We start from the raw sequence: 26728 nt of genomic DNA on the forward strand, positions 1-26728 counted from the left end.
TGTTACATCAATCTCGTATTTTCTTTTTGTTGAATGTACACTTACTTGTACGTTGTATTCTAGGACTTGTGTTTGATCTAAAGATGAATGATAGAACAGTGTAATTTACTTCTGTACGTCAATTCGGTCTCACTGTATTTCGGCTATTAAAAGTTAAAACTGCAAGCGTAATACACACAAATAACGTAACACTGTGTCGCATTTATTTAACGTAGGGCAGCTGCGCTATATCCTGGGGAAGGGCATAATTATTAATTAATAGGCATTATAGGCCAGAGGAAATTTTGCGCCCCTTCACACCTGCGCCCGGGAGACGACTGCCCCTTTGCTACGCCACTATACTCTTTTGAGTTTTATATCTTATCTGTTGAGTCAGTTTTAAGCTGATGAGTTATTCTGATTGCAAGAAATATTTGTTGGTAATCGTGTTGCTTTTCTATTTATTTATCCTAAAATTTGCATCAGAGAAATATATAAACTCATTATGAAAATTACTCATTAGATTATAGATGCTTTTGTTTATAATAATAACTTAAAAATGATTCACTAAGTATAAATCTCAAGCATATTATACTTGTTAGGATTTGTGTTTGAGTTTTACTGAATGTGTGTACAACTGTGTTGGAGACTGAATATATATACAATTCTGTTGAAGAGTGAATGTACCTACAACTATATTGTAGACTGAATATATATACAATTCTGTTGAAGAGTGAATGTACCTACAACTATGTTGTAGACTGAATGTATATTCAACTGTGTTGTAGACTGAATGTATATACATCTGTGTTGTAGACTGAATGTATATACAACTATGTTGTAGACTGAATGTATATACAACTGTGTTGGAGACTGTATGTATATACATCTGTGTTGTAGACTGAATGTACCTACAACTATGTTGTAGACTGAATGTACCTACAACTATGTTGTAGACTGAATGTATATACAACTGTGTTGGAGACTGTATGTATATACATCTGTGTTGTAGACTGTATGTATATACATCTGTGTTGTAGACTGAATGTACCTACAACTATGTTGTAGACTGAATGTATATTCAACTGTGTTGTAGACTGAATGTATATACATCTGTGTTGTAGACTGAATGTATATACAACTGTGTTGTAGACTGAATGTATATACATCTGTGTTGTAGACTGTATGTATATACATCTGTGATGTAGACTGAATGTATATACAACTGTGTTGTAGACTTCAAAAGTATGAAGAATATAATTTGTTTGAGAAGGAAGCCCTACAGATATTGTAATATCAAGTTTAAATTTTTAGTATAAATCCTGAAGGCGTCTCCTACATAATTTTATCTTTTTGTCGTTAAATATAACGCTATACATCGAATGGGCTATCTGCCCATTGCAGGTATCGAAACCCGCTTTATAAACGCTCTAGCTTCCTGAGACTCCGGGGTGTACATATAAGGTTGAAAAACTTCTGTTGTCCAGTTTATGTTAAAGCAGGATGTTTACGTAGAAGTATGGTGTTTTACTATTTATAATGAATTACAAACATTTTCGATTTCATAAACAAAACTGTATGTGAGAGTAGGTAGGTAAACTTTAGGACCATAATGTTCTTTATATAAATCTACTTACCCCTAATACTAAACCCAGTTCAAGCAGTTTGAAGAGAATCGAATAGCTGTTTGTCCATCCCATTGCCTTTCTAAAGCCACTGACGTTTTTAAGACGTGACACGTATCTGAAATAGTTGTTATATAATATATATTTCACAAAATATGTTACAACAAATTATCTTAATTACGTTTATCTAAATACAATATAAGAAATAACCAAAGTAAAATTTAAAATATGTTTCATGAGTTTTCAAAATACCATGTTCAGATTTTTTTTTTTTTTTTGGTAAACGATAATTCATCCTAACATTATTCTGCTAGACAATCTTTACTATGAATTATTAACCAAGTGTTGCTTCTCGTAAGACTGAGCTGCATTAACACGATTTACATATGGGTCTTATTTAAACTTGTTTGTCGGCTTATTAACAAAAAAGTGAAACATTTTGATCTGATATCAAAATTAATGCATTGAACTTCGAATTTCTGACAAAAAATATTACAAAAATACTTGATTATAGACGTAATGCGAAAGATGTTACAAAATGTTTTCGTTTGTGATTTTTTCTAAATTTTATTAGCCTTAAATCGAAAACTGTTGCTACGTTTGCTATATTATTCTACATTTCCACGATAAAAAGGATTTTTTTTTTATTAATTATCTTTTGAAAGAGTGATATTCATTGATCTTCTCCCTTCATAGCATAAAATGGTACGCGAGGAATTGAATAGATGTAAACAAGTCATTAAAAATATAGAAATATGGTTTAAGAATCGTATAATTAAGAGCAGTATTTCTTATTAGCAAATATCAATTACAAATAATGCTAAAAAGAAATTCACCTCATTGAACAAAACAAGTTCAGAAAAAAAAAAAGGTTTTCTTTCCTATTCGCATTTTAATAGTAATTTGTGGCCAACAATTGATTGCATTAGTAGGTCAATATCTGTTCGCTGCTAGCGTCGTATGTTACGTGTTTCCACAACAGTGGTATAGAACACAACTTAAAATGGAAACTTCGAACAATGTAAACATAAATCTCGAACATTGTACTTCAATACTGATACAACTTCCTCGTGCTCTTGGCAAAGGAAAATGTTCTACTGCAACATGACAATAGCAGATCTCATATTGTTCAACGTGTAACGAGTGTAATTACAAATTCGGATAGATAGCCCCTCTCATCTCTCATTTAGTTCTCCCCTAATCCCCTGTAGCTTTTAGCTTTGTAGTTCTTTCAAATAAAACACTTCTAAGCAAATGCTGATTTTTAAACAGCTATACGCTATTTGATTAGTAAATATTGTATCTGCATTTGACTTAAATAGTACGTTTAAGCTTACAAGATGACACACGGAATGTAACGGTTGTCTAGAGACACAAACAGGATTGGTTCACATTGGTAAGATAAGGCAGACCTATAAAACATAAATTCCTGTTTTTTACTGTAGATTTTAACAGTTGTGTAGTATACAGTATTTTACAGTGTTAGTTTTATTATAAATTCGATACCTTTTTCAGGAAATTCTATGATTCATAAAATTGGTTCACAAACAACAATTTGTTTGTTGAAGTTATGACGTCAACAACTTTTCTCGCTATAATTTCATTATAATAAAGCTGTAATGAGACAACTTTATGATAGCATGTTGAAAATAATTTGATGGCGCTTCACTCAACAATCTAGAAACCGGGTTTCGATACCCGTGGTGGACAGAGCACAGATAGCCCATTGTGTAGTTCTGTGTATAAATTCAAACAAACAATCACTCAACAAACCTGATCTTTAAGATTCTGTTCATGCTATATCTATCAGCCATTAAGATGAACGATTAAAGAATTAAAATCTAAACATACTTAATAAATTAACATTCAGAAAAATTACTCATTAATCCAACCATATTTTTTATTAACTGTTTACATTTCGAGGACATTGCCTTATTCTTGAATATGCTGAATTTGACGATTATGAGCTTTGTAACTTATATTATCCCTATTATAATTTTAATGCCGAAATGCGCTAAATTTAAACGTAAATTGTTGCGCAAGTTATGTCTGCTACATTAATAAATGCTACAACGAAAAGTATTAGTAATTTTGCAAAATTAAGTTCCCAAAACATCTATTTTTTTTCGTAATTGATAGCGTTTAATGTGTAAACACTTCACATAAAAAGATAGTCGCTATTAATGCATAACACATCATAGATTTTGGTTAAAAACCGTCATTCTGGTATTCAGTTAAACGTGTTAAACTTATCCTGAGAGAAGTTTTAAACAAATGGTTTTAAAATTAGCCTAGTTGAAAGTAAATTGAAATAGGTTTCATTGTTTTCAGTGAAAGTAACTAATTAGAAACATATTTAACAGCATATTTTCCTCCAATTATAATATTAGGTTAGCTTCTGCTAGACATGCGTATATAATGCAATACTTAATTCACATTTTTATTTGCTTCCGATCAGATATAAAACACAATTAGAACTATTAAATATACACATCCAAAACTGTTAGAATTTCAGGTTATAAAATATATTAAGTGAGGTTATAAAAACGCCTGTAAGTATATTGAAAACAAGCATAATATAGATAGAAGCCCTTTGTCGATAACAAACATAAATCATCAGAGAACATGTTGAGATAACCTTGTTTGAAAGACATATTTAGTAGGAAGATAACTGCTAGAAGTTTTTGGTACATACAACCTGACTTGTGATTTTTCTCTTAAGCAATTGTTTGACGCACTTTCATGTATCTTCGTCAGATTTGTAGTTTTACGTTTATCAAGATTGGTGTACATGTAGCGCAGCTTTTGGATATATTAATATGGTAATTGATTAGCTTCTGCTTTTGGTATCCAGAGTTGTTGATCTCTAATCCTAAGTTTCTTTTGAGAGCTGTGTTTTCATTTCTAATGTAGATAGATTGGTTAATCTTCATGTGATTGTTTTCCAGTTATTTCTGCGCCAGTAATTCTACAATTTTTCCAATCTATTTTATGTTTCGTTTTAATAACATATTCGGCATTAACTGATGCGTTGGTTTTATTAGTGGAACAGCACATTTATATTCTTTATGCGTTGTTCTAGAACTATTTTAGTTTATTTTATGTATGAAGCTCCACAAGAATACGAAGTAACCCCTTTGTTTCTCAGATGAGCAGGTTGCATAATATGAATTAAAATCGTTCGTAAATTATTACTTGGTTGAAAATGAATTTGAGCCTGATAAATTTTACATATGTTTTATGTATAACGGCTTAATTTTGGAATAAACGGAATGGTGATTCTGGCTTATGGCTCAGCTCCTGTTTGTTTGGAGGTATACATTGTTATTTATGCTTGTTTGATAACGTGTGCTGGATAATCTTTGATTTTGACGATGGTTTCAATACGTATTAATTTATCTGTAAATGAAGCTTTATCTTAAAACATATTGTTGTGTTGTAGATACAGACATCTATTCAAAATTTCTTGTTCCTATGTTGTCTTTTCTTAAAATGTAAAGGTCCTATCATACAAACAAAACAAATAACTAAATCGTCAGAGATTTAGAACTTTCTATACGAACACAGAATGATATATATGTTAGTTAGCTTTTTGATATTCACTATATATTCAATAACATATCAGTAGAAGAAACTCTTGTCATCGCCCACGAAAATTACAACTGGATGAAACACAGAGATTTCCCAGCAAGTTATCTATTGACACAAGTTTGAAGCTAACTACTATCTGCACCAACAACACTTACTTTCAGCTAAAAGATCAATTTTACTGGTGTTTTGTACATTAAAAGATTGGTTACGACTGGTGCAGTGTTTAGAGCTTTTATATGCCGAGGCGAGAAATGGCTTTACTTGTGATGTTGGTAATACGCTTGATCCATGTTTGTTGGAGTGGTGAATAATGGTGATGCCTAAAACTTCTGATGGTTTAGAAATGTTTATTATGTCGTTATAGCTATTAGTTTGAAATTAGTTTATATATATATGCGTCTTCTGGCTAATATTATACTGAAAGTTATGAACTGTGTTTTCTGAGGACTTAGTATTACTTTCTATTTGGAGCATCAAGCCTCTATTTGATTTAGTTGTTATTATAGGAGTCAGACTACTAGTAGAGAGCTTCTTGATGAACACCATAATGTTATATCATCCGCAAACTGAGAGGTTTATATATATGAATGAACTTTACTTATCCCATGATTTAGGGAGAATACCGACAATGTTCTATTTTACCATACTTCTTGTGAAAAAAGGGATACAGGAATAGGAATTTTCTTTTAAAATTCTGAAATATAGAAGGTAATTTTGTTTTCTTTACAGATTTAGTCCATCTTTAATTTTTGTCTATTCTGGATAAGAGACGTTTCCTATGTTCACTTCGGAAATGGTATGTTATGCGTTATTAAAGTCACAATGTTAAATTCTAGGTTTCACACTATCGTTCGCTTTAAAATAAGTACTTTACGTATAAGATTTAAAGAAACGACCTGATGACAAAGAAAAAAGGCATTCTAGCCAACGAGCAAAAAGGGTCCTTTGGATTGCCTTTTATTTTCATCAATAGTGTATTGAGAAAGTTCAAAATGTATCCTAAATACAATTTTTACGTTATGGAGTTTATAACTTGTATCTTATTTCATCGTGCCTAACTGAGCCAAAAGCTTTCTGAACGTGAAGGAAAACAGTAACAATTAATATTAATGTTTTTAGTGTTGTCTTGGGGAGTGGAATAAGATAATCAATTATTTGCCTGTTGTTGTTGTTTCCCTGAAAGTTCTCTAAGTACACAATTCATTTTCAAAAATATGAGAAACCTTTGAGTACTTATTATTTTCAATAGTTAACCGTATTGTGTTGGTTAGACTTACTGGTCTGTAGGCTTTTGAATATTGTGAAGACTTGTCAGGTTTTTATATCATGAGTACTGAACAGTGTTTTCTAAGTTATTGGGATATTATCATAACATAGGATGAGAGTGAAGATTCTGGCTAAATGTTGAAATAAAAAGTTTTTTGTTTCTGTTTTAAATATATGTTATGGATTTTGTCTTCCTCTAGAGATTTATTTTTCAGTAATTTTTTCGAGTTCAATACGTCAGGGGTGGGTATTTAATATTGTTCCAGTGTTGTTTGTGCTACTATTTGTATTATGTGCGTAGTTACTGAAAATGTGTTAGTACATATGGTTTCCTTTTCCTAAATGTATTTTTCAACTGAATGTTTAAACTGTTATTGAACGTATTTTTGTATGAAAGCGAGAAAGTATTCTACAGGTGATGCAGAAAGACTGCTGCTTTTTTGTTTTTGTTGTTGTTCTATTGTAACAATTCCGTTATTACAATAAAGAGTTGGTTACATTCATCGGGTTTATATATTGGTTTAAATTTCCCCTAGAGTGTGGCTGGGTTATTATAATTGTCTATGGAATTACAGAACCTTCCGTAGTTTTCTTGAATTGGGTTTCTTGATTAAACGTTTAACAATTGCTGAGGCTTTATCATAGAGATTTTTTACTTAATTGGATCTTCCATAATTTTTAGTGATATTCCAATTATAATTTGTTTTCAGTTTGGTTTTAGGTATAAATAGGTAGGTTGTTTCTAATATTGCTTTCATAATGAGATCTGAATAATTGTCTCTGTCCAAGGGGTTTGTGTTTGAGTAATGGATTCAGTCCGTAATTTAGTGATTTGTGCTTGAGTAATGGACTTAGTCAGTAATTTAGTGGTTTGTGCTTGAGTAATGAATTCACTTGGTAATTTAGTAGTTTATGCGTGATTAATGAGTTCAGTCGGTAACTTAATGGGTTAATATTTAAGTAATGGCTTCAATCGGTAATTTAGTAGCTTGTACTTCAATGATTGGCTCAGTCAGTAATTTGGTAGTTTATGCTTGAATAATGAGTTCAGTCGGTAACTTTACGGGCTTACACCTTAAAATCTGGAGTTCAATTCTCCGTGGTGGGCAAAGTGTACACAGCCTACTATGTAACTTTGCACTAAGGCAACAACAATTGAGTAATGGATTCAAACTGTAACTTACTTTTTGGAATTGTTTAGTATAATTGCCAGTCTGTGGTATTCAATTTCTTTCGTGAGTAATATTTGTTTTATAGAATATTGCTTTTCCTCGTGAGTCTCTATTATTTATTTATTTATTTTTTTGGTTTTTAGATTGCTGTTTATCCTAGTATGATTGGTGAGGCCTTTGTATTCAGAAGTTTTTCGTTGAGTAGAATAGGATCAGAATGATTTTGTTGTGCAGTCTTGTTTTTCTGATTTTATGAGTGAAACCACCCCCTCCTCTTGAACATGGAGTAGAGCAGAAACAACTAACCAGATAAATAAACCCAGAAACACATTAAAGAACACTCACACAGGACAGCTCTGTTTGTGAATCACCCATAATTATTGAAATACTACAAAACTAACGAAGATACACACACAAGTGCATCAGAATGTTTTCTAAGAAGAAGCACAACAAGCAGGTTATCCATATCAACATTTCTTAACAGTGAAAAAAACCTACAACATGACCAGCCATTGTGTGTTATTCTAGCTTTATGTTTTATAAATTTAAACGTTGCTTGTTGATTCCTATTTGAACCTTTACGTCATTCGTATCTTCGAAATTAGTTATTGTTTCACCAAATTGTCAGCACACAACATTATCTGGGCCTATGAATTACTTAAAACTAAGTTTCAAATATGATTGTTATTTTTCTCTTTTATAACTGAAACAATAATAAAATTTCGACCATTTAAACAAAGAATACACTGAACTAAAATATTTTTCGCAATCCCTGAAACAGCTTTAGATAAAGAAAACATCATTATTCTATTAGATAAATGTCTTATTTAAACAAAAGGTACTCCTTCGAAGAGATTACGTTTGAGCTTCTTAATTCAAAAACTCTAATTACTACTTTTCAAAAGGAAGAAACATTTCAGTGCTTTGAGATACAGAACAAAGACACTATTATTGAAAACACATTCAACTACTGTTTTACATATGGCCTTTCTTAGGACCCTAGAACTTTAGTTCCATTAAAGCGTACATTTGTTAGTAATTGCATCACACAGTTACCATGTAACTTAATGTGTTGTTCTCATTCCCAAAATAAAGAATTTACAGTTCTTTAATTATCTACAATTGCTAGTGAAATTAAGAATCTGAAATTTTCTGATGAATGTTTTATGTTAAAGTTTGATGTGACATTGATGCTATTAATTCAGAAGCTCTTCCAGGTCTAACTGTTAATGCAAAAAGTCTAGTAAACCGATAACAATTTGAAGTCCACGTTAATTATTTATAAACTGTATGTTGTTAACACTTTTTGTTCAACAAAACATTTCTTCTTTTCAGTTGAATATTTAAACTTCGAACATAGTTATTTTCTGCTAAAAATCTCTAAAAAAATCGAAAGAAAACATAAAAAAATGTTATATAGCTTAAAAATCTTAATTTATTCCGGTGAGAAATTTCTCCGGCGAATATCCAAATTTACTCTAATAATCAAATTTTCAGTCATGAAGTGTATTTCTGAATAAGGTGTTCAATAATAAGGACAAAAACAATAGAATAGTGATTATTTAATCACATATTTTTGAATAGTATTTTTTACATTTCAGTAAAATCACCCACGGATTCTAAGTACCCTATTTTTTCCATTTCATACCTGGGACAGCAAAACCTTTTAAAGGTTAATTTGCGTATGCGCTCATAACAATGATCTATTTGTTGTTTGTTTTGGTGTTAAGCGCATAACTATAGAATGCGCTATCTGTGCTCTGCCACGTGTATCTAAATTATTTTTTTTTTAGCATTAAGACTTACCGCTGAACCGTTGGGAAGCTACAATGTTTTAATTACAATTTCAAAAAGGTAAATCGCCTTCACAACTGTGGTAGTAGTTTGATGTAAAAATAGTATAAATAACTCGCTATTGCTATTATTGGTAACATGTAATTGCACACACATACACATTGTGAGTATAAATCACCTATATTAGATTTTTAGTCATGCTTCCTAGCATTTGGGGTTATTATATAATGTGGCTAATGTCTTTCAATTCCTTTAACCAAAAGTTGAGTACGTTATATTAGAACGATTTTTAATAAGCAGGCCAGCAAGTCATGTGACAACCACGGTTAAAAATAACTCGCTGAAGATCGAAATGTATCATGAGTACATTTTGACATTGGTTGGTGTTCTGTAGGCAGTGCGATGCCACCGAAAAGTGATCCTTTCTACACATAATATTTATAAACTTATATCATAAATATGTCTTCACATCGAGGATTTATAGCTTCAAACACGGGTATCTCTGTCTAGAAAAGCGTCACAAGTCACGGGTACACAAGATGTTTCAACCACATATCCGCTCAACCACCACATATTTCAAGTAGCTGAAGAATGAAATGGTTGTTCATGCTATTCCGTAGGAAGACATACCGAGCAAGTCGCCTATGGATTTCTGTGATATTGGGCTATTGAAACAGACAATGGAAGACCATCGTCCTTGATTTTCGAAAGCCTTCAGTAAAACTTTAAACATGACAGGTTTACGACGAACTTTTTTGCAATAAAAGCTGCGCGTCAGCGTTACTGTCAAGATGCACTGCCGTCAGATAGAGCATGGCAGAGTTTGGCGACATGTTACTCCGTGATGAGCCTCAAAAATCATTTTAGTATAAAGTACTGAACCTCTAAAAAACACTAAACGTTAACTATCCTGCTCGGATTTTGTAATCCTATAAAAGAAGACAATAAAACGACTTAGACTATATGTTTTAATATAGAAGGTTAATCTTTTGAATATCACCTTTGTTGAATCTGTTATAATGTCATTTTTGATTTGAACATATAAATCTATTACAGTTTGAGTTCTGTCTTATCTTGCTATTTCTTGTACAAAGTTTTAGTTTGGAAAGTGGATGTACTTATGAATATATCTGTGTAAATGTTCCTTCTCTTCTAGCTTCCTTACAAATACCACAGAGTACCATTTAAGGTAGGCCTCAAATGGCCAGGTGGTTAGGGTGCTCAACTCGCAATCTGTGGATGGCGGGTTCGAATCCCCGTCACACCAAAAGTGCTCGCCCTTTCAGCCGTGGGGGCGTTATAATATGACGGTCAATCCCATTATTCGTTGGTAAAAGAGTAGCATAAAAGTTGGCGGTGGGTGGTGATGACTAGCTAAATTAGGGACGAAATTGCGCGAAATCCATAACAAACAAACTATTTAAGGTCATTTTTCAAAATGTAAGGAAATTCAACGGTAAAATATACGTAATACGAACTTACATCACGCTAGCTACAACTACGTTAATAGAAAGCTTTCCTAAAACAATTCTCATTCTTTCAAAAATTCCTTTCTCCTTTTAAGATAAATAAATGAGGCCCGTTACTCAGATTGTCATGAAGCCTGGAAGTAATCATATGAACAGGGAAACTAAAAATTGGCGTTTGAGAATATATTAACATGTAGTTAACCTGTTGTATCTGTATTATTAAAATACTTTAGAATACTAACGTCGTTATTGTTAATCTGATAGAAAGATGTAACATTCTGCTTAATCATGGAGACTTGAAGGTCCTATTAAAAAATTAAAATGTATTACTGTTTTGGTAACCAGTACTTAGAGCTTCTGATCAAAGTTCTTTTCGCTTCTTTAAAATAAGAGAGAAATTCGCGTATTTGTCTTATTCGAAAAACAAATCAAGTGTTAAAAGATAACAGCAAGTATATAATATTCTGTAGTGTAGAATAATACATCATAATTAGAGTATTGAAACTGTCACGTTACATTAGAAAGCTTTTAGTTTGCGTGTTAGGTCTAGTGATATAGATGACATCTTGTACTGTACTTTATTGTCTGTTTGAGCGTTAACAATACACTTGTGTTATCTCTGATTTTGTCAGTATTTGTTAGATTCAGTAGCATATAGAAACAACAAAAGGGACTCCTCAATAGCCGCGGCTGTAATTAAATCTCAAATCGGTCAAGAGAATTGTTTGTTTGTTTGTTTTTAATTATGCACAAAGCTACACAAGGGCTATCTGTGCTCTGCCCACCACGGGTATCGAAACCCGGTTTCTAGCGTCGGTCAAGAGAAGGAGAAATGAGGTAAAAGTTTGCGTTTCATAAAAATAAAGTACTAATTTTATTAGATATGAATGTTGTATTAATATGTAAAGTTTTACCGCAGTGATGATAAATGATGACAATACAGTAAGTTTGCAAACATATTTCTATCTGTAAAAATATAAAATAATGTTTTTTATATACTTTAATACATAGGTTGTTTTTAAAACACGGACTGCACATTAAGTTCAAAAAATGAGGTTTTAACTAAATATTTATATTATTGATTTGATTAAGTTTTCACACTCAAAATTTCAGACCACATATGCAAATGAAATATTCCATTAAACAATTAAAATTGATGCTTTTTTAGCTCTTGTTCAATGTTTAACAGAATGAGCTTTTTTATATAGAGCTTAATAATCTAATAAATGTTTGGGTGTTTTCAGGCGGCATCAGTTTTAATGTGGAACTAGCGTTCTATCGTCAATAGTTCTACCAAATATGCATCATGTTTGAAGGTCGTTTCAAGAGCGTAATTCCACCCTTAAAACTGTAGTAATCTAAAATCTGAGGCTGTTTTCTCAGAATTATCTCTGTTGTATTACGCTAGAGTATGAGAATGAGTAAAGCTTTAGTGGATAGGCCGTCACACTGCTGGAAATCATCGTGATATGAAAAACAGGAAAATAGACTGAGGATGTGATGACGTAATGTGTAACTGCGCTTGCAGGGCGTTCCCTGTTAAAACGTTTAATGCGTTAAAAAAAAAACAATAGATAGAAGAAGAAGAAGTTAGTATTCTGAACTTAAATTTAAAATGTTTGAATACATACACCAAAAACGTGGCAGACAATACTGAATTAAAAATGGTAGTCGAATAAGAGATTTATCTTTTTGTGGGCTCCAGACGTGGAGATGCGGCTATATTTCGAACTAATGTTTAAAAGCTCTATATTTGACTATTCAAGAGCATAGTCTCACAATAAAAAATATTTCATAAATATGTTAAAGCGCGATGTATTAAAGGAAAAAAATTCACGAAAGAGTGACAGAATAAATTTAATATTATTTTAAATAAGACACTTGTTTGATATTACTCTAAATAAGACATTTGTTTAATATTGCTCTAAATATTATTAAACAAGAGCAAATACTGGACGGCACGACTCTCAGACAGGTACAACTCAATCATCACCACTGTTTAACATATTGGCTATAAGCGAATTTTTTTAACATAATTCGTATACATTATATGATTACTTAATTCTCAGATTTTATCATACATGATTTGGAAGAAACATGTAGTGGAACTGTCACACAAGAGAATTGTTACAGTTAGCAGATAGCATGACAATTTGTGGAATCCTAAGAAATTAAGTTAACATCAAAGTCAAGAAAGCTTTTTATAATGAGAATTCATCTCGAATAAACGACAGTATCTAAGACATGTGTGTAGGTTAAATGATTTGTCACATTTTAGTGCCGCCACAAAAGAAAATTAATGATGTAAGTGTCGAAAGACATAGGAATAGATTCACGTGGTAACACGCTTGGTTCTTGTAAAGTTTTAATCAAGAAATTCGCAACTTCACAGTTTGGCGTCTATGGTGTCCAGTCTGAATGGTTAAGGACAGTTGAAACAGAATATATAAATTACGAAGCACTGTGTTACCAAAGGTCAAGATAAAAACTATATCAACTCACTTTAATCATTTTGATGATCGATCACTCATGCAATGATCAATACATCAATACAATGTGTTGAACAATACTCTGGCGTAACTTTTTTATCTTTGGATTCGTGAAATAGTTTAAAAGCGATTCAAATCTTGTAGATTAACGTTTCCATTAAAGCAAGCAGTTTAATAATTCATCCGCACACTTTGTGGACTTTCCTCGTACTTCTGAAAAACTCTTTTTTTATAGAGATACTTGTTGTTTTCTTACACACCAGACACTCTGTCCTCCGGAACCCCGGATTTTAGCGTTGTAAGTATGTAAACTAACCGCTGTCCCACCAGGGGACTTTTAGCGGTGAGATGATATTGAATATTGTACAGAAAGCCCAAGAGAATATACTTTTACATCAACGCATTTACAATATATTTGATTACACAATTTCTTTTTACTACAATCATAGCCAAATTTACTCCAAAACTCTCTCACTACCTTCTAGAATAGAAACTATTTTTACTGACATGGGATCAAATTTTAAAATAATGAACGATTTAAAGAACAAGGAAAATGTCAAAAATATTTCCTAGTTGTAGGCATTTTTTGAGATGAATGGGGCAAAGCTGCCTAGTAGTTAATGTGCCAAACTGTGAAGTTGGCTTTTCGTTGTTCGCCTTTTATTATTTTGAAAAATAAATAGCATTCCGCACTCCAGAGCCGTAAGCGTGTTATAAGAGTGATGGTCAATTGTTATTAGCTGTCTTCTCTTTAGTCTACCACTTCAAAATTAAGTATGACTAACATCTTTGCGCGAAATTCAATAAACAAACAGTCATGTTACTGAGCTCGCGGAATTTTTTGAAATATGCATAAGAAACAAAAAAAAGAAGTGAAAAGCGTGTTGTATTGCATTAATTGAAAAACAAATATTATTTTTGGCATTATCATTTTCATCTTAGATTGTTAAATCAAAATTAACTAATTGTTAACAGCCATTCTGTATCATAAAGTGATTTCTTTGGTAATTAATAAATAAAAAAAATAAATCATCCGTCATTCATCATTTGAATTTGTTTAATTACCATCTGCCATGAGATAAGAGCTTTGGCTTAAGCTAACCAATTTAATGCCTAGAACGTAGCATCTGAAAATTTATTGTAAATATCTCAAAATATTCTGAAGTAAATGCAGTATACAATTTTATTGAATCTAAAAGCGAATAAATGATATTTCATACACGCCTTTCTATAAATACAACCTTATCATTCATAGTGTACTGACATGGCTAATAAAACGATACGGAAGCGTAAGAAACGCATTATACAATGCTATACTGCGACGAGCTAAATGTATGGAATTAGTGTTTACGTGGAGATCCAATTGTTCTAGTGTCAAAGCTTATCACTTATCTTATCGTCATTATGTAGTTTACGTTACGAGGTTGTACTTCGACTTGTATCGCATACTGACATTTATTTAATGACTTTGGTGAAGATCTATACAAGTCATAAAAAACACGTTGTAAAGAGTTATTATCAAACAGATTCGTTGATACGTTAACTGTAAATCATTTATGCCAATTTATGTGTGTGTAACATAATTTCAAAACTTTAGAATAACAATAACTACAATAGCCAACTTTTTCTGTCTAGCCATTTATTAGGGTCTACACACACTCACAAACATTTGTAAAACACTGGATTTGTTTGCATATGCAAACTAAATTGATCACTATTATATCAAGTGATAGCGCAAGTCCTAAAATAGCCTGGCTTAAGATTGATTTAGAGTTTACAGAATATCAGAATTTGCCTTGTTCAGTTGTAACTAATTGGTTCATAGATGTCGGTAGAGTATTACAGCGACCAATGACATATTCAAGCTAATTCCAAAGATCTGTACAATCGCTTTTCTCCCGATCTGTCACTGGCGGGATGTTATCACAGTTTTTGTAGTGAAAACTGTTTTTCATTTCAATCCTTATGGTTAATGGATTTTTGAAGACTCCTGGTAATTTTATTAAAAGGATTTTGAATATGCAAATCAGTAAGTTACGAGACAACCACGTTCAATATATAGTCGCGGTGGGACGGAATGTATGAGGGCTACATTTTTACGTCGTTTGTTATTTTCGTAAGTAGTGCGAGGCCAGTCAAAACTAATTACGTTTGCAAATGGTTGTAAAAATCTTACCTGATGCAAAATATTCATACATTCAGATCGTAAAGATGTGCTCAGATCGAGGATTAAAATTTCCAAGATGTAGATATATCTTGTACTTGATGGCACTGGAAACAAATGAAGGTGACTCAAATGGAGGACCCAGGGCCATCCAGCAAAAAACCTGCAACAACTTGTACCCCAGCCGTGGTACTCAAAGTGCAGTGTACTGTAACTGTTGAGGATCAGTGGCAATAAGTATTTCACATGCCTTAGGCAACAGTATGCAATATAATCAAGGAAAATCTCCGTTCAACAAGATAAGGTTTCCAGCCATACCTCCCATTCAAATGTGTTGTAAACTTCAAGCAGCTATAGAATGAAACAGTTATTAATCCTATTCCACATGAAGGTATATTGGTCAAGCTGGTGGACACAGCAACTAAAAATTTCTGTGCAATTAGACTGTTGAAATCAGCAATGAGAAACCGTAACTCTCATACACTAGTTAGTTTTTAAAAACAGTCATGAAAGAGTGGTTTGCTTTGGACATCACAGCCCTAAGCCGAAACTATTTGTAATTGAAACTACAATTCAATTGTCAGATAAAGCATAACCAAAAGTGGCGACATAGACAGTGACGACGAAAAGGGTGAGGCTCCAAAGTTGTTTTAATTCAACATGCTTAACGCCTACATAACAAATTTTTTTTAACAATCAGTTAAAAAGTTTTTTAATGATGCTTTTGCAAAATGGGCAATTACTATTATGCCCTTTTGAAAATCTTATATTTGTTTGTTCTTATCATTGTCTTGCATACTACCGAAAACACTTAACTATAATTACTTTGAATCAACTGATTAAATTTACTTGTGTCTTTGGCAGAGTATTTTAATAATCATATTATCTCTATAAAGTATACAGAAGATACTTAATACTTATATTTGAATATCATGTATCTTATTTACAGAAACTGAGCAATTTGCAACATCACAAAAGATATTGCGAGCTAATAAAACAACTAAATTCTAATTATACATATTATAACACATTTTCATACTCTTTAATGTATTTTTTAAAACGTGATAATACTTACGGCTGGTTCTCTCTCTCACACACACAGACTTTTTATTTTGATATTGGATAGCACATAAAATGAACTTATATTGACATTTGAATTAAGCATTCTAATAGTTATCATATGTTGATATGGAGAATATAAAAATAATTTAATCCCCAAACTGTGAATATGTAACTACGTATATAAAAAGTTGAACATTTCATAACCTTCCACAAAATATAAAGCTATAAATAACTCAAGACCTGCACCAATTACGATAAAATGCTAAGTATCTGTACTATAAAACACTTTGTGTCCTAATGTCTATTTGTCCGTGACAAAATGTGGCCTATTTTTCCAACCTTTGATCACCAAGAAACTTTCAGGGGTTCTTCTATATGCTCCCGGATAATTCAAAAAACAATTACTTTATTCTTTTATCACATTTTACAAGTTTACCATCATTTCTATTCCCCCTTGTTTCTGCATGAGTATATACTTCCTGGACTTTGATCGCCATGAAATTTTCAGGTTTTTTTTTGGCTATGGCCCAGATCTTCATAAAGTTACACTAATATGAAGAAACTGGCCAGTAGGGGTTAATTTCCTTAACATTTCATGACAGTATTCAGTAGACATACGTGATAACTACAGGCACACGCGTCGTCCAATCATCCCTTTGAATTCGTGTTTGTTTGTAGTTAAGAGCAAAGCTGTACCCGCTACGGGTATCGAAACTTGGTTATTAGCGCTATAAGTCCTCAGTCTTACCACTGTGCCACCGGAGGGCGAAATAAATACGTCGTGTGGTGCAGATACCTTGTTAGTTTGATAACATTTGGTAGCATACTGTTCTGTGATATTGGAACTATCTGTAAACAAGCAAAACCTGTAATCCGTTAGAGTTTTCTAGCCTTTTTTGATTTGGTTTATTTTACTATTTTTATAAGTTTAGGCAACTTTTTTCCAGCCAATGTAAATTTCAAAGTAAACTTAATTGAAGATGTTTTTAAATAATATTGTCAGTTCAACTGACCATGATGAATTAAGTTAGATAATGATTAATGGTTAAAGGATATGCAAAATCTTTATTTATTTTAATAAAATACAAATTTTGAGAGGATATTTTATATTATGATGCTATTTTTTCTGGAAAAACAATAATCAAAACTTTGCTTAAAAGTTTACATGTTTACAAGTTGATGCTTTTATTCTTATCGTGGATTTGGAAGAGTGGAAAGAAGGGATGTGACATAGAAGTGTATGTTAAAAATAACCTACAAAAGTTCTAAAAACTCAGATTTGAACTGATTTTATCAGTAAATGATAGTGACTTAGAGTTAACATATATAGAAAAAAAACATACACAAAAGGTTATTTACTATCCCTTAATATGCAGTAACAACGTATAATTATTATTAGAGGCTTAAGAAAATTGTTGAGATAATTAGATAAAGAAAATATAATATGCCGTTGTATATGAGGAGAGTTTAAAGTTGATTGTTTGAAATATAATAGTAGCTTTCCTGAAATCAACTATTGCTCAGGATTAATAACATTAATGCATTTCCCACCAGAATTGGCCCGGCATGGCCAGGTAGTTTGGGCGCTCGAATCGCAATCTGAGGGTCGTGGGTTCGAATTCAAGTCCCATCAAACATGCTCGCCCTTTCAGCCGTAGGGGAGTTATAATATGACGGTCAATCCCACTATTCGTTGGTAAAAGAGTAGCCCAAGAGTTGGCGGTGGGAGGTAATGAATAGCTGCCTTCCCTCTAGTTTTACACTGCTAAATTAGGGACGGCTAGCGCAGATAGCTCTCGTGTAGCTTTGCGCGAAATTCAAAATAAACAAACCCACCAGAATTACTGCAATTAGTGTAACCATACGTGAGAAGCCTTACCAATGTTTTTGGTTGGTGAAAATGTCTTAATTGACTTCCATATGGTACATAAGCTTCAGTATAGTAAAAGTTTATTGATAATAAAATCGATTAATCTAGAGCACCATTTTAAAACCTAATTGAAGATATTGTAATTTAATAATAGATATAAATGAGTTATTTCATAATTGTTATGAAAAGTTACGGTATATTTATGATTATAACGATCAAAAGACAGTGGTGATTGACATTGTTTTATGAAAGAGATTTTTTCTTGTCAAAGCTATAATGTTACAAAATTCCAATTATATTTTGTTTCAGGAAGTTCATTAGCTTACGTAATCTATAAAATAGTTTCAAGACTAAAAAATTATCAACATATTGCCATGTGTGCATCTTTAAACCTATTGTGATTTAGCTTTAAAAGTAATTTCATAATACAACGTGACAATATGCTGAAATAAAGTAAGTATAGTGTAAAATATTGTACATGATTCCTCATTTTGATACATGTTTCTAACTATATCTAACAAGTATTCTAACGTTAGAAGTTTATATTCAAATGCTTAATTTTCAATTTATTATCTTATGTAATCGTCTAGTAATATCTGTTACAGTATTGACATCGTTCTGACTTACTATCAGTGATTTTGTTATACGTACATTGTTTATAAACTGACGAATAAGGTAATAGTGAAACTTATGAAATTCAGCAAGAGAATGTTGAACACAAATATACCTATTCTCACTTGGCTATTAAAACAAATTCAAACCAGTAAATTAAATGCTTTATCTACAAAACTCACAAAATGCAGAGACCTAGTTGTATCATATACCTATAGGTATTTTGTCTATAAAACAGTAGGAAAATTAAGACCACTTACTTTCAAGGGACACAGTATTGGTTTCTAATTAACAAGAATGTTATTTTTTTGAGAGACTGCACAAAGACATCTATTATCTGGGTGATCAATCAACAGTTGTAATAGTAAATGATGCTCCTGGTTAGTAGTACACCATACTTGTTGACTGCTGGTTATTGATCGAGTACAAAGACAGTTGGAACAATTTTAAAAAGTATAAAAGTCTTTAGACTATGTCGTAGTTGACCAATCCTTCAAAATGATCAGGATTAAAATATTTTCAACTTGCCATGAAAATAGCATTACAAAAAAGTGCCATTCAGTGGCCTACGATTAGTTTGAAACCCATAAAATTCTACTTCACTAGAAATATGTAATGTAATTTGATGATTTGTACTTTTCCAGTTTATGTACAGACGGTACAGTAAAAATCCAGAGGAAAAACACATTCGATCCCGCTTTGCTGAAAATACAAGCTTCTGAAGACAATGCAATGGTGTGATTGTGTGTAATATTATCGTACAAGAGACTGATCTTTGATTCTTTAGAACGGCGAATAACACCTAGAAGGTATCTATACTTCCTTACCACCTAATCATATCCATACAGCGGTTTTATTTATCTTCCTTGAAGAAAATATTCACCTGATGTTTAGCTCATTGAGGATCCTTTGGATGAATTTGAATGTCTCGTTCGCCAGCACAATCCTCCAATGGTATCTTTGAACCAAATACAGTCCATACTTCTTGACGAATGAGTTAAATCAAACAAAATTCTTTCTAGGATATTGTCGAATTTATACTACGCCTAATTTACTTGCTATTATCGCCTCGACAAATGGTCCCAATAACGTGTTCAGCTAATGTGTGGGTAGATAGATAAAGTGTGTATTTGTGTGGAAAGTTACAACTAAAATCCTCCAAGAGTAATTTTATTTGTTTTTGTTTGAGTCATATAAATCTTTCAAGGTAGCCTGACGTCGCCTCCTTTAGAAGCGCATTTACTGTTGAACGAGATTAAAACACGTATTTTATGGCTACATTACACCCACGTCTCATTACCTTTATCATAAACAAAGACGTTCATATCTTGGAATAATTCAATTATGTGTTAAGGAAGTTTATAGAAGTATTGCAAGAAATAACACCGTTCGATAGAAGTACTTATTAGAAACCTTCTTATTGAAAATTTTGAACTTGAAAACTTATATATATAGTTCACCAGAAGATCTGCTTATTACAATGGTTAATATAAGGTAATATGGCATCAAAGATGTAGTGAACACTTTATTTAAAACAACAAACAAACTGAGACTTCAATGTGAACAATAAACTTTGAATACTAGTTAATTACAGAGAAATCAGCTTATATAGACTTTAACAAATAAATCCTCGCTGTGGTTCATTGGAATGGAAGATAATCTATCACGTATAGATTATTTAAATAATTATACATATGTATTTTTAGTACACTTGCTTACCAAAACAGTTATATATTTCTGTTCTTTTAGAAATACATTTTATGCATTTTCGTTATGCTTCACCCTTTTAACTTCATTCTTTAACACGTTTTAGCTTGACATGCGAGAAAGCAGCTACTCTGAAATGCTTCTAAACTCCTAACATTAGTAAAAGCCATGAAAGCATTCTAGCTGCATGGTAATAGGAAGCAAAGTACTTGTATACATGGAAAAGGTATCTCTATAACTAAAGCTAATATTCAGGAGTTTGCTGAAACATGTAGAAGACATGGTAACTGCAAATACTATTAATATTTTAGTGTGTATGTTTACCTGCCTTTCGTCTTCAGTATTGTAAAATCGTAAGTTACGCTAGATTTATTTTAGGAACAGAACAATGGAAAATAGTTTTCTCTTTGATAATAATGTCAAAATTAAAAGACCGTGTTGGTACAGTCATTAAGCTATAGTACATAGAGTAACCTAACACAAATAACGTAAATTTTATAAAACCAATGCCCATAGATGGTATTCAGCAAATATTAGCAACGTGACGTTTAAAAATGAAGAAACCTTACAATGAGCACGTTTTTGCTCTTGTAATACTTGTTTGAATGAATTTATAAAACATAGAAAACAGACACTGTATGAACCATTGATTGTTTGTTTGTAATTAAGCACAAAGCTACACAATGGGCTGTCTGTGCTCTGCCCACCACGGGTATGAACCATTGAAACTTTACAGTTTGTCAGCATTAATAATAACTTCATTTTAATGTAAGGACCCTCCTTTCGAATCTGAGTTTAACAATGAAATATGCTATAGTAATTGTTGGGACAAACGCATTATGTATAGGATTGTAAATAAGCAAAGAATAATATAGTTATATGTAATAGGAATTTACAACTTCTGTTTTTAATGTTAACGAAAAGTAAACAGTTTCTTTTTCGGGATTAGAGCAATATGTCTACAAAATAATAAATATGTAAGAATATAATAAATAAAATTTCCATTTAATTTGGTATACTGGACTAATGTCATCAATATAGAATATATATCGTTCCAAAATAGCACAATGGTCTTATAAAAATGTTTTACGGATATCAGCACTATTCTACAAACGTTGCTAGTATATTTTTGTAACACTTACAAAAGGTACTAAATCTCTCACAAAATACTTATACTTCTTAAAAATAAAATTGCTAAACCAATCAGAACATTTGCTATAAAGTTTACTTGTATAACAACTATTTTAAAATAAGAAACTAGACTATAAATATTAGAAATAGCAATTCTTAAGTTTCCATTTCATAACTAACACAAGTTTCCGAGAATAGTGTTCATATTATAAATGTTATAAGTTTTTCCATGTATTAAAGTAAATTGAAAAGTAATACACATACTAAAGCATGTCACTTAATTTCTTTTTTTATAATTATGGAGCATCAGCTAATGCATTTCTTATTTTTCCTTACGATAATTTGCATAAAAAAGAAATGATTGAGTGTCGGTAAACTTATGCAATCATGAGATGGCATGTTGTTCTGTTTTGTTAATTAAATGTTATGCTAAATGTCATCAGGAAACCGTATTTGTTCAAATTAATCACAGCGAACATAAAATTATTCAAACTAAACATATTTTAATGTTTAAAAACTGCAATTTATATGACGCTGCTGACGTGTTCAGGATTCTCAGTTTTCTCATCTAAAATATTTATTTCTCTACTTCAACTAGTTTTTATAGCTTTTACCAGTTCTGTTTTATTTCAAGCCGTCCTTTGGGATCTTAAGTACACGTTTTAATGCTTCATTCTAGAGTTTGATATCTATCCATAATTCTAGGCTCCTATGTATATGGTCATTTGAAAATCCGTTGATTCTGCTGTACAAAAGACCATATTTTACACATCAGAAATTTTAACGAGCTCTAAAAGGATTTCAAGTACATTTCAACTACCTCCCGACTCATAAAATATTTTATTCCTTGATTTACATTAAAACAGTACTTTTTCAGATTATTATTCTTATTTTATGGGTAGCTTTATGAAGGTGAGTAGTTCCAACACTCAGCAAAAAAGGAGGGGAAACCAAAATAGTATCTAAAATAATACGTAAATATTTAGAAATGGCTATGTAAACGTAAAATATATTAGCAAGATATCTTTCCGAGGTAAAGCACTATTGTGATATTATAAACTATAAATTAAGTGTTGCTTAATGATCACTCACAAAATTTAACATCTTCCAGTATTTTACGCACTAAACTTTGTATAAATGGGTTTGTTACTTTGTGGTCATTATTTTCAAAATGATTTAGAGAAGTAAATATTCTTCATTAACAAATTTTGTTTGCTTGTTAGTAGTTAAGCACAAAGCTACACAATGGGCTATCCGTGCTCTGCCCACCACGGGTATCGAAACCCGATTTCTAGCGTTGTAAGTCAGCAGACATGCCACTGTGCCACTGGGGGGGGGGGCTCATTAAAAATAAAACTAGCTCGATATATTGTTTAACTGTTCTAGAAAATTTTGTTAGAGGTCAATATTTACAAAAATAGCATATAGTTTCTTTAACTCTTAGAATTTTATTGTAAACTATAACCGGTTTCAACATATATTACACAAATATTAATTACTCTGAAATTACAAACAAGGAAACTAAATATTTTTTTGGTTTTGAAATAATGTAACTAATGTAGATCAATCAAATCTCGAAACATAGGAACCATTTTAGCCACAAATAAACATTAAGTTGTATCAATAACACGAAATTATATAGTAAATAGCCTTCAGCGCATGCAATTTTAATTTCAACTTTGTTATGCAATAGGTAAATGTTTACTTTTCTTTTAGTAAAACGTTCCAAGATAAAACATTAAAGAGAATACAGTATTTGTTATTATATTTGTTATTTATTAATTATCTATTATTCTGTGACATAAAATAACAGGGAAGAAAAGGAAAAGTTAAATTGATCGGAATAGTAAATAACTGAATCATAATAACACACGGCATTTCTTGTACAAATTCTATTATTTATTGACATAGATACTAAACTACATATATTTAATACATTCAAATCACTTTATTAATCGTCATATTTATGTATAACGCATGCATCTGCTTGTCGTCCTTCTATCAAGTATTATTATTCAAATCAGTTTTGAAAGTCGTGTGGAGGTATTGATGAGAACAAAACACTCCTCATTGAATACTTATCTATATACTATTGTAATATGTTTTCATTTTAAAAGCAACATTCTGTTGTTGAGAATTGTTTATTTTTTGAAAACAAAATATGCTTTAGAAATATATTTCCCTATTTAAGAAGGACAAAACATATCTTGAATATTTAGCATTGAATATTGAATATATTAACTGTTACTTTTGTGCACAGCCTTACGAAACATGCACTTCACACGTTATTTGTATTGTGAAAAAAACTCTTTTTATACGGCGTTCTCATCACACTTTTATTTGAAAAATTGTATATTCTAATGCCATAATGCGTTGTTCCAGATGGGATCCTGGGTGCCAAAAGCGACGTTTTAACACCTCTATATATTTGGTTCATGGCGAATTCCTGACAATCAAACAATGCAATGTCGCCAAGAATAAAATCATGTCACAGCTTTTCTCTTGAAGAATATTCGTATAACTAGATTGTTAAACGATAGGATCCAAGAGACATTAGATTTTCAAGAAGGGAGTCTTAATTGTTATCCATAAAAGCGGAAAACACTCGCACATAGCAGAGCGCTTATGATAACAACTGGGTCCGAAACTATAAATCACGCTTATCTAGACACGCCCTCTTTACTAAATGATGGTCATCGTTACGAAAATAAACTTTCTAACCCAAAAAACCGTTGTAATGAAGCGGGATATCGTTGATGAGGTATTAAACAAAGCTTTGAAGTTTGGTAATGTCTTAAAAACCAAACGTTAAGAAAATTCCAGCTATTCCTCGAACTTTAAGGCTATTTTCATGAGAAAGATAGGTGGATGAATAGGAATCAGGGCATTCTCATTGATTACATAAATGCCAATTCCCGATACGGTTCAGTGTTTTTGGTATGTTTATACCAAGTTTTGGAACCTGCTATTAACGTACAGTGGATGGTGTGTGAAAAACTGCCATTTTTGTGGTAAATTTACAGATTACAATGCTGAAATCTGGAGATCAACTCCAAGCGGTGAACACAGCATGTAGCCAAATCTGGCATTATGCTAAAACAAACAAACATTTTCCTTCTGCATGGAAGTTTTTTAAAATGGAAATTTAAGTGTTGAACAATAGTGCGTTATTAGGGTGAAACGATCGACAATGGAAAAAGCAGTTCATAGAGTCACTTGGACCCACTGGATGTGATTTGAAACACTCTCTAGGAATAGAACTGGTCATTTAAATGTCAAGTAAATCATTTATAAAACAACTAATTGTTAACATGTCCTTATTCAGAGCAAACACTTTCCATTCTTTATTACTTCTTGTTCCTTGATATCTTGATATCATATTTTCATTTCAAAGTAGATTAGTTTCTCTTTTTCATGTAGGGTTAATTGGTTGAAGCATCTAGCTAATTTATGTCATAATTATTTGAATTACTACTTAGACAGTCAAACGAATACAGTACGAATTTATTTTCAGACATCTAAAACATTCGTTTATATTCTGAAATATTGTTGCATTGTCGGTAATAAATGCTCATTATTAAAACGTAATTTCTTACCTGAAATTAAATACTATAGTTACGATTTCGATGGAAAACATATGCAAGTGTTCATCTCTGTTGAAAAGAATTTGAACTTTTATGTTCAATCAATGCTAAAAAAAAACAGTGTCTACAAAAAAAAAGTGAAAAATTTGCCTTTATACAAAAATTGCTTGTGAGTATAGAACAGAAACAGGTTGAACATTACAGAAAGCCATACTCTCATGGGTATAATATTTGAAATAAACTGTTGATTTACTGAATATAGAAACTTGGATTTTAAAAGATAGACCAAGTATTATGAAGACATCAGCAAAACCTGAGACATGTCACATGTAACAGCAGTATACCCATTTACGTTTACGGATAAGAAGAGATATAATATCCGCTTTATCAAGTTCGACTGTTCGTTATGTTGAAATATACAGTTTAACACACCTGTTACACTGAGGTCTATAGATATTACCTATACAACCAGGAAAGGACATTACCCTAATCTTATTTGGCATTGTTCTCCTCAGACGGTAACTTTGAAAATGACAAAGAAACAAATGTAACTTGAAACAAGATCAACACAAAAGTTTTCTTGAACACATTTATGTGAAAAACATACATGTATTCAGAACAAGCATGAATTTATAATTAAATATTACTATTATGGAAAGAAAGAAACCTATGGTATGTTCTTATACTTCACAGGTATAGCCTAAATTTGATATAATCCCCAACAGGTGTTTTTTAACCCAATAAAGTGAATTACTGTAATTTTTATAATATGCCTACAGTGTCACGTCTCAAATATTGGGCCGTCATTTTTTTGCTGAAACATGACAAAATTATCTTTCGATAATTATTTTGTAAGATCAAGTCTGTGGAAGTGAAAAAGTTTGAACATGTAAACATTACTTTAAGTGGTTGATTTCATTCATTGTACAGAGCTTGACAATTATTTGGTAATATTGAGAAGGAAACTTTGAGTTCGTTTTTTTATAAAGAATTTAATTATGAGATTTGTTTTGGGTAAATTTACCAGGAAATAACTTATTGGATATTTAGATTGTTCAAATATTGGTATTTTGTTATTCTTCATCATTTCATCAATCGCTTTTCCTAATATTTAAGAGCAAAACACACATAGTGCCATTTCACTAGGCAAAGTTCGTACAATTCAACCATTCATAAATATGACTGACTGGAAACGATATTTAATTAAATTTGA

At 31.7% G+C, this 26728-nt stretch overlaps 1 protein-coding gene across 2 annotated transcripts in view; it reads right to left on the minus strand.

The window, feature by feature from the left end:
- The window catches only part of LOC106472993 (calcitonin gene-related peptide type 1 receptor-like), a 148822-nt gene that overhangs the window by 92945 nt on the left and 29149 nt on the right, over positions 1–26728 (minus strand). For both annotated transcript variants that reach the window (XM_022379483.1, XM_022379446.1), the window contains exon 2: positions 1617–1722. In XM_022379483.1, the coding sequence (XP_022235191.1) occupies positions 1617–1679 (63 nt within the window). In that variant the 5' untranslated portion in view covers positions 1680–1722. The remainder of the gene's footprint in view (positions 1–1616; positions 1723–26728) is intronic.

This window comes from Limulus polyphemus, unplaced genomic scaffold (genome assembly GCF_000517525.1).
Source record: "Limulus polyphemus unplaced genomic scaffold, Limulus_polyphemus-2.1.2 Scaffold5, whole genome shotgun sequence".
Classification (NCBI taxonomy): domain Eukaryota; kingdom Metazoa; phylum Arthropoda; class Merostomata; order Xiphosura; family Limulidae; genus Limulus; species Limulus polyphemus.